The sequence below is a fragment of the Pristiophorus japonicus genome, chromosome 11 (assembly GCF_044704955.1).
Source record: "Pristiophorus japonicus isolate sPriJap1 chromosome 11, sPriJap1.hap1, whole genome shotgun sequence".
Classification (NCBI taxonomy): Eukaryota; Metazoa; Chordata; class Chondrichthyes; family Pristiophoridae; genus Pristiophorus; species Pristiophorus japonicus.
Window position 1 is genome coordinate 211,262,536 of NC_091987.1, and position 17,965 is coordinate 211,280,500.

General features: G+C 47.3%; 1 protein-coding gene across 1 annotated transcript in view; it reads right to left on the reverse strand.

Annotated features, from left to right (window-relative positions):
* drd2b (dopamine receptor D2b) overlaps positions 1–17,965 on the reverse strand; it is a 149,705-nt gene that overhangs the window by 37,172 nt on the left and 94,568 nt on the right. Inside the window, exon 2 of the mRNA XM_070893142.1 lies at positions 14,959–15,264. Within this exon, the coding sequence (XP_070749243.1) occupies positions 14,959–15,237 (279 nt within the window). The 5' untranslated portion in view covers positions 15,238–15,264. The remainder of the gene's footprint in view (positions 1–14,958; positions 15,265–17,965) is intronic.

A 17,965-nucleotide genomic window follows, 5' to 3' on the forward strand; every position in this document is an offset into this window, starting at 1 on the left:
GAAAAAAACAATTAAGAAAAGAAGTGGATTAACCTTTTTTTTTTGAAGGTCCTTCATACTTACCGTCGGGGTTAGACCTGCCTCCGCGCGTCTGTCCCTCCCCTTTGCTGCAGCGGACACCTGCCCGGAGCAAACTGGCAGCTCGGCGGGCGGGCGGGCGGGGGGACTCTTCTGCGCGTTGCACGCTTCGCACGCGGTCCCCAGCGGCCTTCCCTCCCCGCTGGCGGGAGGCCTCTGCCAAACTCGCTCGGAGGGGAGACCGCCCAGAAAACTCAGCTGCAGCGGGCGGCGAGTTCACCAATTTCGGGCCCATTATGTCTGATAGCGCTCCTGTGAAGCTCCTTGGGACATTAGTTTGCAGGTGCAGCAGGTAATCAGGAAGGCGAATGGAATGTTGGCCTTCATTGCGAGAGGGATGGAGTACAAAAGCAGGGAGGTCCTGCTGCAACTGTACAGGGTATTGGTGAGGCCGCACCTGGAGTACTGCGTGCAGTTTTGGTCACCTTACTTAAGGAAGGATATACTGGCTTTGGAGGGGGAACAGAGACGATTCACTAGGCTGATTCCGGAGATGAGGGGGTTACCTTATGATGATAGATTGAGTAGACTGGGTCTTTACTCGTTGGAGTTCAGAAGGATGAGGGGTGATCTTATAGAAACATTTAAAATCATGAAAGGGATAGACAAGATAGAGGCAGAGAGGTTGTTTCCACTGGTCGGGGAGACTAGAACTAGGGGGCACAGCCTCAAAATACGGGGGAGCCAATTTAAAACCGAGTTGAGAAGGAATTTCTTCTCCCAGAGGGTTGTGAATCTGTGAAATTCTCTGCCCAAGGAAGCAGCTGAAGCTAGCTCATTGAATGTATTCAAGTCACAGATAGATAGATTTTTAACCAATAAGGGAATTAAGGGTTACGGGGAGTGGGCGGGTAAAGTGGAGCTGAGTCCACGGCCAGATCAGCCATGATCTTGTTGAATGGCGGAGCAGGCTCGAGGGGCTAGATGGCCTACTCCTGTTCCTAATTCTTATGTTCTTATGTTTACTACGTTAAAGGCGCTATATAAATGCAGATTGGTGTTGTTGTCATTGTTTATGCTGCCATTTTGTTAAAGGCACATGCACATCCAGTCCCAATGGTCCTCAAGCGGGCCAAACTGGTGTTTTTTTTTTGTTCCCTTCCAATCTAAAGTGCTTCAAATTTGACCTCACTTTGGTTTTCCACCCAAACTCTATAGCGATTGTCTTTACAAACAAACAAAAGGAGGAACTATTTAGCCGGCTGACGAAAGCTTTTCAGCGCCCAAAGGGTTAATGCATACACAGAGGCACCATCTGGAACATTCTGTCCCCGCGCTTTACGATCGTAAAGAACTGAACAGACAGGGTAATAAACAGAATGTTGAAGAGAAAGGGAGAGAATCTATCTGTGAAGTCAATAATCGACAAATTTTATGCACAATCCGCGCACCTATTAATTGGGACATGAATTTTAGGACAGGGAATATTTGGAGTGACAAGATGAAGCACAATAATTTGTTAGCGCCAAGGTAACCTTGTCTGAAACTCTTGTTGTTTTGAAACACAGTTGAATCCATTAGCGGCCGATGAGGCTGTCAGACTTAAATCTGCTCATTTCCCCCCGGTGAGAACACGGATAGATGAAAGATTCATCACTCAGAAACTGGATGCTTACTTACCTGGGTCCTGCTGGGACAAACGTGATTCAAGTGTAGATTGGGAGCCTTTTTCTTTTGTCAGATGTTTTGTGCATGACCCAGTGCAGTAAAAATTGAGTATTAATTCAGAGTCCTGATGTGTGTCTGCTGTAACGGACTTTTTTCTCCCCCTGGCACTTAGCTACCATCTCCCGGCATCAGAATGATCTATTCGCCAGTTTTATCAATTCAGAAGTTTGGTTATCTCGAAGATGACAGCTTCCCCTTCAGCAGCACACTAAATAGGTTAAAGAAATTCAAATGAGCCACGCAAAGGATAGATTGCCTGGTTGGAGTCATTCGGAATGGAAAAAAAGCAATTTTCACAATTGTTGTCGGATTTAATCTGAGCCTATTAATCCAGCCTTCGGCTCCGAGTGTTGAGCGGATGGGTTAATAACAAGTGTTGGCGCTGTGAGTGCACACATGCCATTCCCTTTAAAGGGACACCGCCTGCCTCTACGGGCTGGCAGGTGGTGTGGATAGGGGCGGGACAGTTGGTGAACCTTCCTGTCCGCCTGTTCCAAGGCCTGGCGAAGATGGCGATTCACAGAAAGTAAAGAAAGACTTGCATTGATATAGCGCCTTTCACTACCACCGGACGCCTCAAACAGCTTCGCAGCCAATTACGTACTTTTGGAGGGCAGTCACTGTTGTAATGTAGGAAACGCGGCAGCCAATTCGCGCACAGCAAGCTCCCACAAACAGCAATGTTATAATGAGCCGATAATCTGTTTTTTTGTGTGTTATGTTGATTTAGGGATAAATATTGGTCAGGACACCGGGAGAACTTCCCTGCTCTTCTTCGAAAGAGTGCCATGGGATCGTTTTACAGCCATTTGAGAGAGCAGACGGGGCCTCGGTTTAATGTCTCCTCTGAAAGACGGCACTTCCGACAGTGGGGCGCTCCCTCAGTGCTGCACTGGAGTGTCAGCCTGGATTTTCTTGTGCTCAAGTCCCTAGAGTGGACTTGAACCCACAACTTTCTGATTCAGAGGCAGGAGTGCTACCTTGTCTGTGCCTGGGGGACCCTGGAGAGGGCGCTTTCGGTGTCCAACAGTACGTTTCAGGCCTTCCGCAACTGGTGTGGGTACCACAGGGTTTAGGGGTCTGACAGACACACGCAACAACCTTGTGATTTAACTTTATAAGTTTCCTTTTGGTTTCCATTTCAAATCTTTCGTTTGTTGTGCCTCCTTGGAACTAAGGGGCAAGTGGTATGTAAATGCAGGTGGTTGTTGTCATGTATCTTACATTATTATATATAACTGTATCCTAACATGCTATACATGACTGTAATAAGATATGACCTGTAACCACCAGCATACCTTACCACCAGGGGTACACTTGCAAGAGACAGGTATATAAGGACAGGTCTCAGGCAAGTGCAGCATTCCAGAGCTGTGAAATAAAGGTGCAGGTCCAGAGTGACCTTGACTTCACTACATGTCTCGTGTGAATCTGTACTGAGGGGACAGGACTTTACAGTGGCGACGAGTTACGGGATTACTGAATCCACAGAATGGCGAACAACGGATCAGATGAAAATACAATATGGGAGACAATTGGGAGGACTTTATAGAAAGGCTCCAGCAAAGCTTCGTAACCAAAGACTGGTTAGGCAACGATAAGGCAGACAAGAGAAGAGCCCATCTCTTGACCAGCTGTGGTTCGAAAACATACGCTTTAATGAAGGATCTGTTGGCACCCGAGAAACCAGCAAGCAAGTCTTTTGAAGAATTGAGCACACTGGTAAGAGACCACCTGAAGCCAGCGAGCAGCCGACACATGGCCAGACACAGGTTCTATGTGGGCCAGAGCATACCCGACTTCATGGCAGAACTTCGGAGGCTGGCTAGTTTATGTGAGTTCTCCGATGAACTGAGGAGAGAAATGCTGAGAGACTTTTTCATTGAAGGAATAGGCCACGCAGGCATATTCCGAAAGCTCATAGAGACCAAGAACCTGACTTTAGAGGCAGCAGCACTGGTTGTACAGACATTATTGGTAGGGGAAGAAGAAACGAGGTTGATTTACAATGCAGGTACGACAACTAACGAAATATCGGAACAAGAAGTTCACAGCAGTAAACAAGCTGCTACCCCCACACACAGACAAAACCGGGAGAACAGGCTCTCGACAGCAGGCAGAAGCCATCAAGGGCCACAGGAATGGCTGTTCACACCTCACCAACACACAATGCGAGCAATCAACTACAAACTGAGAGAAGCTCAAGAGAGATCAGCCAGACGCAGCTCATTCTTTGGGAACTCTTTGAACAATGGAACAGGGCTGTGCTGGAGGTGTGGGGATGGGCACTCATCAAGGGGATGTCAATTTCAGCAGGCTGTTTGCAGAAATTGTGAATATACAGGGCATTTAGCCCGCATGTGCACAAAAATGGCAGCTCGGCTGGTATACGAATCGGATGGGTCGGAAAGCGGACCGGAAGATGGTGAGGACAGTACCCGGGTGTACAGCGGGTCAACATGATCAATGGCCGCTGCTCCTACAACAGGACGCCTCCTATAATGATGAGGGTCCTACTCAACGGGATATCTGTCAACATGGAGCTGGATACGGGAGCGAGTCAATCTCTCATGGGCGCTCAATAATTTGAACAACTGTGGCCGCATAAAAGAGACGGACCAAAACTCACAAGGGTCGACACCACACTAGGGACCTATACCAAAGAAATCGTACCAGTCCTCGGCAGCGCCATGCTCTCTGTCACACACAAAGGGACAGTAAACCGACTTCCTCTGTGGATTGTCCCCGGAAACCCCCCAGCACTACTGGGGAGAAGCTGGCTGGCAAAACTAAACTGGAAATGGGATGATGTCCGTGCCATGTCATTAGAGGAACGGACCTCCTGCTCAACAGTTATAAAGTGATTTGAACATCTCTTTCAGCCAGGTGTGGGCACTTTCAAAGGGGCCAAAGTCAAAATCTACATCACACAGGATGCTAGACCAGTCCATCACAAGGCCAGAGCTGTACTCTATATGATGAGGGAAAAGATTGAACACGAACTAGACAGGCTTCTGCGGGAAGGCATTATATCGCCTGTGGAATTTAGCGACTGGGCAAGTCCCATCGTCCCAGTCATGAAGCCTGATGGATCCGTACGAATCTGTGGGGACTACAAATCTACCATAAACAGAGTCTCCCAACAGGACCAGTACCCGCTGCCCAGAGCGGAGGACTTATTTGCCACATTGGCTGGAGGTAAACGTTTCTCAAAATTAGACCTCACATCTGCGTTTATGACGCAAGAATTGACCGAGGAATCCAAGCTACTCACCACCATCAACACACACCGAGGCCTTTTCATGTACAATCGATGCCCATTCGGCATCAGGTCGGCAGCTGCCATATTCCAGCGCAACATGGAGAGTCTGCTCAAGTCCATCCTGGGGACGGTTGTATTTCAAGACGACATACTTATCACGGGCAGGGACACCGACTCACATCTCATAATTTGGAGGAAGTACTAAAACGGTTGGATCGGGTAGACCGACGAGTCAAGAAATCCAAGTGCCTGTTTCTCGCACCCGAGGTTGAATTTTTGGGCAGAAGGATTGCCGCTGATGGAATCCGCCCAACAGAGTCCAAAACAGAAGAAATTCGCCTGGCACCCAGGCCCCGGAATGTCTCAGAACTGCGTGCCTTTCTCGGGCTACTCAATTAATTTGGGAACTTTATGCAGAACTTAAGCACTCTGCTGGAGCCTCTCCACGTGCTACTCAGGAAGGGGTGCGATTGATTTTGGGGGGATGCCCAGGAACGCGCCTTCAATAAGGCACGCAACCTTCTGTGTTCCAACAGTGTTTTGACTTTCTTTGATCCAGGTAAAAAGCTAGTTCTCACATGCGATGCGTCAGCGTATGGGGTCGGGTGCGTTTTGCAACATGCCAATAGTGCGGGCAAATTACAACCCATAGTTTATGCCTCCAGGTCACTTTCACGGGCGGAGCACGGGTACGGAATGGTAGAGAAGGAGGCACTCACGTGCGTGTACGGTGTCAAAAAGATGCACCGATACCTTTTCGGGGCCAAGTTCGCGTTAGAAACTAACCACAAGCCCCTCACGTCCCTCCTATCCGAGAGCAAGGCAATAAATGCCAACACCTCGGCGCGAATTAAACGGTGGGCACTCATGCTGGTGTCCTACGACTACACAATAAGGCATAGACCAGCCACAGACAACTGTGCCGACGCGCTCAGCAGGCTACCCCCGGTGACCACGGAAGGGTCTGACGAACAGGACTGTGAGATACTCATGGCAATCAATGCCTTTGAGTCCACAGGATCGCCCATGACGGCTCGCCAAATCAGAGCCTGGATGGCCAGCGACCCCACGTTATCCTTAGTAAAAAGATGTGTTCTAACCAGTGACTGGGCAGAGGCTCGCGATGCCTGCCCCCTTCACAGGCGCATGCATGAGCTATCACTACAAGCAGACTGCCTGATGTGGGGAAGCCGAGTAGTCATGCCTCTGCGAGGCAGAGAGGTATTTGTCCGGGAGCTCCATCGCGAGCACCTGGGGATCATTCTCATGAAGGCCATAGCCAGATCCCACGTCTGGTGGTCTTGGAGTTCTGCGTCCGAAGGTGCACCATTTGTGCCCAACTCAGCAATGCCCCCAGGGAGGCTCCACTGAGCCCCTGGCCCTGGCCTACCAAACCGTGGTCGCGGGTGCACGTAGACTATGCGGGCCCATTCATGGGCAAAATGTTCCTCGTAGTTGTAGATGCATTTTCAAAGTGGATCGAATGCACCATTTTAAACTCGAGCACAACCTCCACCACTGTGGAGAGCCTCGCAACCATGTTTGCAACACACGGAATCCCTGACACATTGGTCAGTGACAATGGTCCGTGCTTCACCAGCGCAGAATTCCAAGACTTTATAATTGACCACGGCATAAATCACGTCAAGACGGCACCGTTCAAGCCGGCCTCCAACGGCCAGGCGGAGAGAGCAGTGCAAATCATTAAACAAGGCATGCTTAAAATCCAAGGTCCCACGCTGCAGGGTCGCCTGTCGCGACTGCTGCTGGCATATAGATCTTGTCCGCACTCACTGACTGGGATTCCCCCCCACGCAACTGTTGATGAAAAGGACTTTAAAAACAAGGCTCTCATTAATCCTCCCAGACATGCATGAAATCGTTGAGGCAAAGCGCCGTAAGCTGACTGAGTACCATGACAGAAATTCGAGAGGGAGATGGAATGAGATAGGTTTGTACTAAACTATGGCAGGGGTCCCAAATGGCTTGCAGGGACAGTAACGGGCAAGGAAGGAAACAGGCTACTGGTAGTACAAATGGATAATGGCAAAACCTGCCGGAGGCATGTAGACCAAGTCAAAAGCAGATTTACCAACAACACTGCGGAACCAGAGGCAGACTATAATGTGGAACTCGCACCACACCTGGTGGACAGACAGAGGGAACAACCTGAGGAAATCCCAACAGACAGCCCAGGCGAGTCAACAACAATCACACCAATCGAAACAGACAGCCCAGGCGAGATACCAGCAACCACACCCAAAGAAAAACAGACACCAAGGCAAACAACTGAACCACAACTCAGACGCTCCACGCGAGAGCGTAGACCACCTGAGAGATTGAACCTATAAAGAAAATAAGACCTTGGGGAAGGGTGATGTCATGTATCTTACATTATTATATATAACTGTATCCTAACATGCTATACATGACTGTAATAAGATATGACCTGTAACCACCAGCATACCTTACCACCAGGAGTGCACTTGCAAGAGACAGGTATATAAGGACAGGTCTCAGGCAAGTGCAGCATTCCAGAGCTGTGAAATAAAGGTGCAGGTCCAGAGTGACCTTGACTTCACTACATGCCTCGTGTGAATCTGTACTGAGGGGACAGGACTTTACAGTTGTTGTTGTAATCCTGCCATTTCTTCCATTGTGGGATAAACATCGTGCAGGTTCTACACTGAGCAGAAGATCCGCTCAACCAGGTTACCCCCACCCCTCCCTCCCCCGCCCTCCATGCTCCTTCCCCTGCCCCTCCCACCCCTCTCCCCGCCCACCCCTCCCACCTCTCCCCCCGCCCCCACCACCCTCCCACCCCTCACTCCTCCCCCCCACCCCTCCCCCTGCCTGACCCTACACCCCTCCCTCCTTTGCCCTCCACAGTCCTCCCCACCCCTCTCCCCGCCTGCCCCCCCCACCCCTCCCCCAGCCACACCCCTCCCCCTGCCCGCCCCGGGGAAAAACCACGCCAGCGTGACATTTTGAGTGGGCTGCATGGCTCTTTAAACCTCCAAAAAATAAACGGGAACATTGCTATCCAATATTTATCCCTCAATCAACATAACAAAAACAGATTATCCGGTCATTATCACATTGCTGTTTGTGGGAGCTTGCTGTGCGCAAATTGGCTGCCGCGTTTCCCACATTACAACAGTGACTACACTTCAAAAGTACTTCATTGTAAAGCGCTGTGAGATGTCCGGTGGTCGTGAAAGGCACTATATAAATCCAAATCTTTTTTTCTTTCTTTTTGCTCTCTACCTCTCTTTCCTCCTTTAAGACACTCCATAAAACCTACCTCTTTTACCAAGCCTGCCCTAATATCTCCTTATGTGATTTGGTGTCAAATTTTGTTTTATAACTCTCTTGCAAAGCGCCTTGGGACATTTTACTATGTTAAAGGCACTATGTAAATGCAAGTTACGGTTGTTGATGTTGTAGGCGATGCTCCTGTAATTGTGAACAGCCAATGCTAATGGAGAATCATTCATTCTTCGGGGAAGAAGTACTTCCAATGTTTTATGTGATCTAGTTTATATCTTCCACTTCATCTCAACAACAACTTGTATTTATCATCATCATCGGCGGTCCCTCGAACGAGGATGACTTGCTTCCACATGAGCTCACAAATGTTTCGATGAAGGACACGATGTTCCAGTCCTGAACTTCAATTGAGGGGGTGGAAGATGCCTGTGCGTGGATTTTTTTAACGTGTGGTGACCGTTGCACACCAGCCACCACACGGGCTCGATAGAGCTCGGCCTTTGTCCAGTGGCAAGGGTTAACCAGGACGACTGGAGACCTGCTCTGCTGCATGGACCTAGTGCGTACACATTTCGGACAGTGTGGGCTGGGCCCGTGCTGCCCCTGGGCCCTCGGCTCTTCTGGGCCCCGATCCCTCATTCGCTGCAGCTCCGCCCACTACTGTCCAACACATGCACGCGTGACTCAGTCAAGATTCACGTCTTCGTCTCTCAGGGCAGCTCTATTTAGGCCAGACATCCTCCAGCAACTCCCCCCAAGCTGCCATTCCTCTGGAGCCTGCCCAATCTTTGTTTAAATTATTAATAATTAAACTAGAAAATTCTGGTTATGGTGCCTTTAACATAATAAAACGTCCCAAGACGCTTAACAGGAGTGTTATAAGACAAAATTAAAATCTCACACCGAGCCACATAAGAAGAAATTACGGCAGATGACCAAAAGCTTGTTCAAAGAGGTAGCTTTTAAGGAGCGTCTAAAGGAGGAAAGAGAGGTAGAGAGGCGGAGAGGTTTAGTGGGGGAGTTCCAGATCTTAATCGCTTCAGGAATTATCTCGCCTTTGCTGAATTGTGCCGATGAGGCCGGCTAGGGGCCCAAGGCGAGCTCACCAAACAGCCTAGACCTCAGCCAGCAAATAATCCTGGACACCCAGACACCGAGCTAACTCATCCAGCTCTGCTCCCCTCTCTGGGGCCGCTGACGTGTTTGCTAATCGGCTGGACGTCCTCTCCTCCTTGACATTGAAAAATTGCACCAAAGTGCGTGGGCTGGAAGTTTATGCACCTGCTTAACCCAGCGAGCGGGACTTTGCCTGAACCTGCCAACGTCCGAAGCATTAAAAGAACAGGGATCAGCATCCTCGATAAATTAGACGTGCTGACATAAAGTGGTTGTTTGCATTTAAGAGGTGACAGTAAATCATGGAAACTAGTCATTAAACTAATGGGCAGATTCGGTCGGTGGCAGACATTTGTTAGTGGTTTTTTTTGTTCCAGTCTCTTGGATACACAAAACAGCAGGAGGTGGGTGCATTAGAACAAAACGAGATTTCTAGGTTGAGTGCCATAGTGCAGTGGTTATATTACTGGACCTAGTAATCCAGAGGTCTGGACTAATATTCCAGAGAATGTAAATTGAAATCCCACCATGGGAGTTTCAGAATTTCAATGGAGAAGAATATCAGACAGCGTGTAAACAGAAATCTGACACGCTCTCGCCCGTCTCACATTGCCGCTCAAGTTGAACTTCTATCACCCTCAGATAAGTGCAAGACCTCTGTCCTTCCTGTTTTCTTTTACTAGATCTTTTAATTGGATTTTCAAATTCTCAACCTTGTTTTCAAATTCATGGACTCGCCCCTCCCTATCTCTGTGACCTCCTCCAGCCCTGCAACCCTCCGACACCTCTGCCCACCCCCAATTCTGGTCTCTTGCTCATCTCCGATTTCCATTGGCCCACCATTGCCGGCCGTGCCTTTGGACCTAAGCTCTGGAATTCCCTCCCTAAACCTTTCTGACCCCTCTACCTCGCTCTCCTCTTTTAAGACGCTCCTTAAACCTACCTCCTTGACCAAGTTTTTGCTTAGCTGTCCTAATAACAACTCATGTAGCTCGGTGTCAAGTTGCTGTGAAGCGCCCAGGGACGATAAAGGCGCTATGTTGTTTTTTGTTATTGTGCTTTTTTGTTGTTGTTAAGATGTTTGAGCCTTTTGCAAAGAGTCTCATTCTAATCTGGACACACCTGGAATAGACACCAGCAAAGTATGGGCACTAGTTACTACATTAACACTGATGACTTCTAACTGTTATCAACACAACCACTGGTCACCCTACTCTGTGCTAAAGCAGAAGAGCAGTAATAATGATGTCTTTGCAGTTTGTAAACCTGAGAAAATTAAAGCTGTGGCTTATTGGTTGCAATTCCTGGGTGACTTTTGCTCCTCATTTACTTTTAAGTAAGTTGACAATGGTTGTAATGTTAAGGACATAATTCTCACACGTAAAGAGATGCATCAAGCCAATGACCCACATATATTGAAAGCAGTATTTGAAGATTTATCACTGCAGGCAACCCTGTTGGTATCTTTGCTGGATCGAACTAGTGTTATTAAAATGAATGTGCTCTGTTGCTTGCTATACATTTTTCATATATTGCCAGTCAGATCCTACTCAAAATATTTATTAAACTGTAAAAAAAAATCAGCGCATTCGGTCTGTATCTGAGAAATAAACACAGCTACCATGGTTCAGTGAGGCTTTGACAGTCCTAATTTTTCAATAACCATATCACAGATGCTGTTCTCAACTGTTTTCCACATTACAACAGTGACTACACATCAGCGTGGAGGCCCCGACCTGCGTGAGAACACCAGCGGCAGGTCGGGGCCATAAAAGGTGCGGTGAGCAGCCTCGAGAGCCACGTGGAGGCCCTGGGAACAGCGCGGAGGTTACTTCAGAGAGCAGCGTGAGCTGGTGCAGGAGGGCGACGGCAGCGAAGAGTGACGTCATCAAGGTCCAGGTCGGTGATTGGAGCGTGGGCAGGTACAGCAGGAGCGGCGAGAGACTGTGGAGGGATGTGATCGGGGCCCAGGGGAAACGTGAGTTCGGGCCCAGGGACCCAGGGGCAGCACGGGCCCAGCCCACACTGCGATATGTGTGCGCACTCGATCCGTGCAGCAGAGCAGGTCTCCAGTGGTCCTGGTTAACCCTTGCCACTGGACCAAGACCTAGCTCTGTCAAGCCCGTGTGGTGGCTGGTGTGCAACGGCCACCCCACGTTAAAAAAATCCACGCACAGGCAACTTCCACCCTTCAGGATGTAGTTTGGGATCTGAAATATTAGGTCCTGTGAACTCATCCTTTTTTGGCGTCATCCTCGTTTCGAAGGACTGTCCATGATGATGACACATCAAAAGTACTTCAATGGCTGTAAAGTGCGTCGGGACATCCTGAGGTCGTGAAAGGAGCTATATAAATGCAAGTCTTTCTTCCTGTCTGCTGTCCGGATCAACTTGAGTATAAGTAGCTGAGGAATCAGAAATATCGTTCCAGCTCTTGTCTTTGACTGACGCGCCCTTCAATGGCCGTAATCGGTTTTACCCGAAAGCGTGTTACCACCCAAAGGTGTACCATGCCCTTAAGGTTACATAGAGTCACATAGAATGGATAGCACAAAAACAGGCCATTCGGCCCAACTAGTCCATGCTCCACACGAGCCACCTCCCACCCTGCTTCATCTCAACTTATCAGCATAACCTTTGAAGGTAGTTTATTCACCTTTGAAAATATTTTTCTAAACTTATTTTTCAAACGTTATACCCGTAACATATATGGGAGGGGATGGAACTGGTTTTCATAAAACTGACACAGATTGAAGATAATTGACAAAAAGATACTAGGAAGAAGATGCGGAGAATTTATTTTAAGCATTAAGTTGCTATGATCTGGAATGCACTGCCTGAAAGGGTAATGGAGGGTAGATTTAACAATAACTTTCAAAATGAAATTGGCTATATATTTCAAATGGAAACATGTGCAGGGCTATGGGCAAAAACAGAGGAGTGGGACTAATTGGATAGCTCTTTCACAAGAGGCAGCATGGGGCCGAATGTAAAATTGTATAAACAGGAATTTGGGGAAATGAAAAATCTATTGCGGTTTCAAGCAGTCAAGAAGAGTTCCATTTGGCTCGAAGGCACTTTTATTGGTACGGGTGGAGCGTCCGAAATCCGGAAACCACGGGATCGAGGCCATTCCAGATTTGGGGTATTTCCGGATTTCGGAACGTCATTCCGACGTCCTGAGTCAGGAAACGCCTGGGTCGAGATAAGGGTGCGCCGGAGGTTCGGCGGAGGGTCCGGGGGTGGGGGGGGTGTCCGGGGCGGCATGGTCTGCGGCCGGGAAAAACCTACGTTGAAGACCTACAAAAAAAGGTAAGTTGAAGTTTTCATCTTTAAATTTCCTTTTCAGCGATTTAGTAGGTAAGGGTTTTGTGAATGTTTTGTAAATGTTTATTTTTTTGTTTTTCGGAATTTTTGGGGGGGTGTTTCCCCCCTCCCTCGGCCCAACTCGCAGAGGAGTGATTAGTGGTATTTTTGGCAAAAAAATACCGCTATCGCCATTTAAAAAAAATGTCTGGATTTCGGAACATTTTCCGGATTCTGGACGACCCCTCCATGGATCGGCCCGATGTCTGGATTTCGGAACATTCCGAATTTCGGAACTCCGGATTTCAGACGCTCAACCTGTATCTCCAAACTGGGCATTTTTGTAAATGCCCCCATGAAATGCAGACATAATCCTGTCCCTTTGGAAGAATTTATTTATTGGCAGTCAGCTCTTACAAAAGGTTTTATATCCGAAATGTATAAAGTGCACATACATCAACTAGCACTATTTAATATAAGGAATACAAGCCTTATAGCAACATAACTTGGAGAACTGGGCTCTTTTAAAATACAGATAAAGAATCTCAAATCAAGTCAACATATAGAAAGTGAAACACTACCACCTAGAAGGACAAGGGCAGCAGGCGCATGGGAACACCACCACCTCCACGTTCCCCTCCCAGTCACACACCATCCCGACTTGGAAATATATCGGCCGTTCCTTCATCGTCGCTGGGTCAAAATCCTGGAACTCCCTCCCTAACAGCACTGTGGGAGCACCTTCACCACACGGACTGCAGCGGTTCAAGAAGGCGGCTCACCACCACCTTCTCAAGGGCAATGAGAGATGGGCAATAAATGCCGGCCTTGCCAGCGACGCCCATATTCCAGATAAAATAAAACACTCTCGGCAGGTTTCAAGCAAAGGATTCAGAGATTGTAGGTTCACTGTACGGGTTCTGGTGGTCGATTTAGCCATTGTAGGGATTCTGGTGTTCAGGGTTGAATAAGAACCAACTAGTGCCAATTAACGTGCTGAATGAAAGTTTATCACAACAATATGGTAGATATCCCTATGTATAACGCCCTAAGTAACATAGATTTAAATGGAAAGTATCTCGATATAGAAATAATTTTTTTGTCGACATTTTGTTTGTCGACTGTGTTAGCCATGGTCTCATGAAGGCAGCACACTCGCCTCTGAGTCAGAAGGTTGTGAGTTCAAGTCCCACTCTAGGGACTTGAACACACAAAAAATTTATGCTGACACTTGAGTGCAGTGCTGTCGGTGATGCCATCTTTCGGATGAGACGTTAAACCGAGGCCCTGTCTGATCTCTCCAGTGGACGTAAAAGATCCCACGGCACTATTTCGAAGAAGAGCAGGGGAGTTATTCCTGGTGTCCTGGCCAATATTAAACCCGCAATCAAAATAACAAAAAAAAAGACTATCTGGTCATTATCACATTGTTTGTGGGAGTTTGCTGAGTGCAAATTGGCTGCTGTGTTTCCCACATTACAACGGTGACTACACTCCCAAAGTACTTCATTGGCTGTAAAGCGCTTTGGGGCGTCCGGTGGTCGTGAAAGGTGCTATATAAATGCAATTCTTTCTTTCCTTTACTTCTCAACTGTTTCTTGTCCTCTTGTTGCTGGTGAACATTCCTACCCACTGGCACCATGACCTCGGAGATTCTACCCCCTTGTTGAGACTTCACCAAAAGACTTTACATTCTACAGTGTCAACTGTGTCTCAGTGGGTAGCACACTCGCCTCGGAGTCAGAAGGTTGTGGGTTCAAGTCCCACTCCAGGGACCTGAGCACATAAATCCAGGCTTACACTCCCAGTGCAGTGCTGAGGGAGTGCTGCACTGTCGGAGGTGCCGTCTTTCGGATGAGACGTTAAACTGAGGCCCCGTCTGCTCTCTCAGGTGGGCATAAAAGATCCCATGGCAATATTTTGAAGAAGAGCAGGGGAGTTATCCCTGGTGTCCTGGCTAATATTTATCACTCAATCAACATAACAAAAACAGATGATCTGGTCCTTATTACATTGCTTTTTATGGGAGCTTGCTGTGCACAAATTGGCTGCCGTGTTTCCCACATTACAACAGTGACTACACTCCAAAAGTACTTCATTGGCTGTAAAGCGCTTTAGAAACATAGAAATTCACAGCGCAGACTTTGAGCTGTCCAATGGTCATGAAAGGAGCTATATGAATGCAAGTCTTTCTTTTTTTACTTTTACACCTTTATGTAAAAAAAAAAATTACTTTTGGTTAAAAGCATGTAGCTTACCTCCACATAAACAACCCAGGGCATTACCAAGGTGGCCACAAGTAGATCTGCCACTGCTAAGCTAACAATGAGATAGTTGGTGGTGGTCTGTAGGGCCTTTTCTCTGGACACAGCTATACACACCAACACATTGCCAAATACAATCACAAAGATGAGAAGAGTCAGGAGCATGGCATAATAGTTGTACTGATACTTCTGCTCTGCCTGTGTGCCGTTGATCGATTCTGTCCAGTTTCCATCGTAGGTCTCATTGAAGACGATCATGCTAAAGGGATCCATGGATGATGTGTAGATCCACCCTGTGGCCTGTAATGGAAATGGGAGAGTCAGGTTCGGGCAAAGTAGGCCGGCAATGCAATGCAATCAACTGAAGGTGAGACAAAGTCACAAAGATAATACTCCAATGATGTGACTTTGCTTTCAGTGAAGAATTGGTCCATTTTCAATCTGCGATGCATGGTATGCTTAATCACACCAGCTGAAAAATGACCCGTTCTCTCAGGAAGACAACTGATTATTCCCTCCCTCTCATTCCCTTCAATGCTATTGTAATGATGAAACCACAAAGGAGCTGTTATTGGCACCTGTGGTGAATAATAATTAGTGTATTTGCCTGCAGCAGACAGTGATTTCTCAACATTGAGTCAAGGCCGCCACGAGACATGATTATTATTGACCAGTCCTATAAGTCTCTTTTAATAACACCAACACATTTGCCAACTACAACCACAACGATGAGAAGATTGAGCCACATGGCATTATTGTTACATACATACATACATACATACATACAAACATACATGTGCTCTGGGGAAGTTGAGGGTTAAAGGACATTGTGGGAGCAGGATAGAAACGCTTTTATTCTGGATCAGGCCTTTGCTGTGTTTGACTGGAGAATACTTTGTCACAGCTCCGGCTGTTTCCAGTCGCCAACGCTGACATTTTTCATCTTTTATGAGTACGTGGTTTGCAAATGAAATAAGAGTTGAGCATGAACCAAGTGGCCCAATCAATCACTAAATATATGAGTATAAGTACAGAATGCAGAGGGGACAATTTTATTTTATTCATTGGATATGGGCATTGCTGGCAAGGCCAGTATTTATTGCCCATAACGGAGTGGCTTGCTTGGCCATTTCAGAGGGCAGTTAAGAGTTGGCCACATTGCTGTGGGTCTGGAGTCACGTATAGGCCAGACCGGGTAAGGACAACAGATTTCCTCCCCTAAAGGATATCAGTGAACCAGTTGGGTTTTTGCAACAACCAAGTAGTTTCAAGGTCACCATTACCAACACTAGCTTTTTATTCCACATTTCCAGGAGATGGCTGCACTCCTCTAATTCTGCCCTCTTGAGCATCCCTGATTATAATCGCTCAACCATTGGTGGCCGTGTCTTCTTTTACCAAGGCCCCAAGCTTTGGAACTCCCTGCCTAAACTTCGCCACCTCTCTACCTCTCTTTCCTCCTTCAAGACTCTCCTTGAAACATACCTCTTTGACCAACCTGTGCTAATTTCTACTTATGGCAAATTGTTTATCTCATAATACTCCTGTGAAGCACCTTGGGACATTTCACTACGTTAAAGGCACTATATAAATACAAGTTGTTATTTAATTGAATTTAAATTCCCCAGCTGCTATGGTGGGATTTGAACTTGCATCTCTGGATCAATAGTCCAGGCCTCGGGATTATTAATCCAGTAACATAACCACTATGCTTCTGTAGCTCACAGTTAGTACTTTGTAGCTTGTGTTTGACTGCTGATTGTGAAAAATGGGTGTGTTATTTAACGCCTTTTATTTGAGAGCAAGAAATATTTGTGAAAGAGGCGCTGGTATTGATTTGTATCACACACAAATGATGTACATCTCCCACACAAGTAATGAATTTCTCCAGTACAAAGATGACCATGTCCCGTATATTGCACATACGATGCGTGTTCCAAATTCAGCTTAGTGCACACAGCAATCCCTCTGGTTATTTTTCTAATGTTTCCCTTGGATAATGTCACAGCAGTGGCTGATCCATATGTGGGAGGATATTCGGGAAAAATACACAAAGTGACCCGGAACTTGCCGTCCTGCTGGCAGTGAACTGGCAGCATTCACCATCATTTCGCCTCCGAAACTGACCGCCACTTCGGCAGTTATCACATTGCTGTTTGTGGGAGCTTGCTGTGCACAAATTGGCTGCTGTGTTTCCCACACTTCAAAAAGTACTTCAATGGCTGTAAAATGCTTTGGGACGTCATGAAAGACACTATGGGCTAGATCTTGCACTTAGAAACATAGGAACTAGGTGCAGGAGTAGGCCATTCGGCCCTTCGAGCCTGCACTGCCATTCAATATGATCATGGCTGATCATTTTTGCAACTTCAGTACCCCATTCCTGCTTTCTCTCCATACCGCTTGATCCCTTTAGCCATAAGGGCAACATCTAACTCTCTTTTGAATATATTTAACGAACTGGCCTCAACAATTTCTGTGGTAGAGAATTCCACAGTTTCACAATTCTCTGAGTGAAGAAGTTTCTCCTCATCTTGGTCCTAAATGGCTTACCCCTTACCCTTAGACTGTGACCCCTGGTTCTGGACTTCCCCAACATTGGGAACATTCTTCCTGCATCTAACCTGTCCAATCCCGTCAGAATTTGATATGCTTCTATGAGATCCCCTCTCATTCTTCTAAATTCCAATTAATATAAGCCTAGTCGATCCAGTCTTTCTTCATATGTCAGTCCTGCCATCCTGGGAATCAGTCTGGTGAACCTTCGCTGTACCCCCTCAACAGCAAGAGTGTCCTTCCTCAGATTAGGAAACACACAATATTCAATGGGCGATGTTTCAGCTTTCAGGATCGTTGGAAGATCGCCTATTTTTCTGATCGCTACTTTTGTCTTTTTTGGGGGGGGGGGTGTGGTGGGGGGGGCAATAGCTCAAAGATATGAAATGGGCCTCAGCGATGTGGAAGGCTGCCGTCCCTAGCAACGGCCTTTCTGCGCATGCGT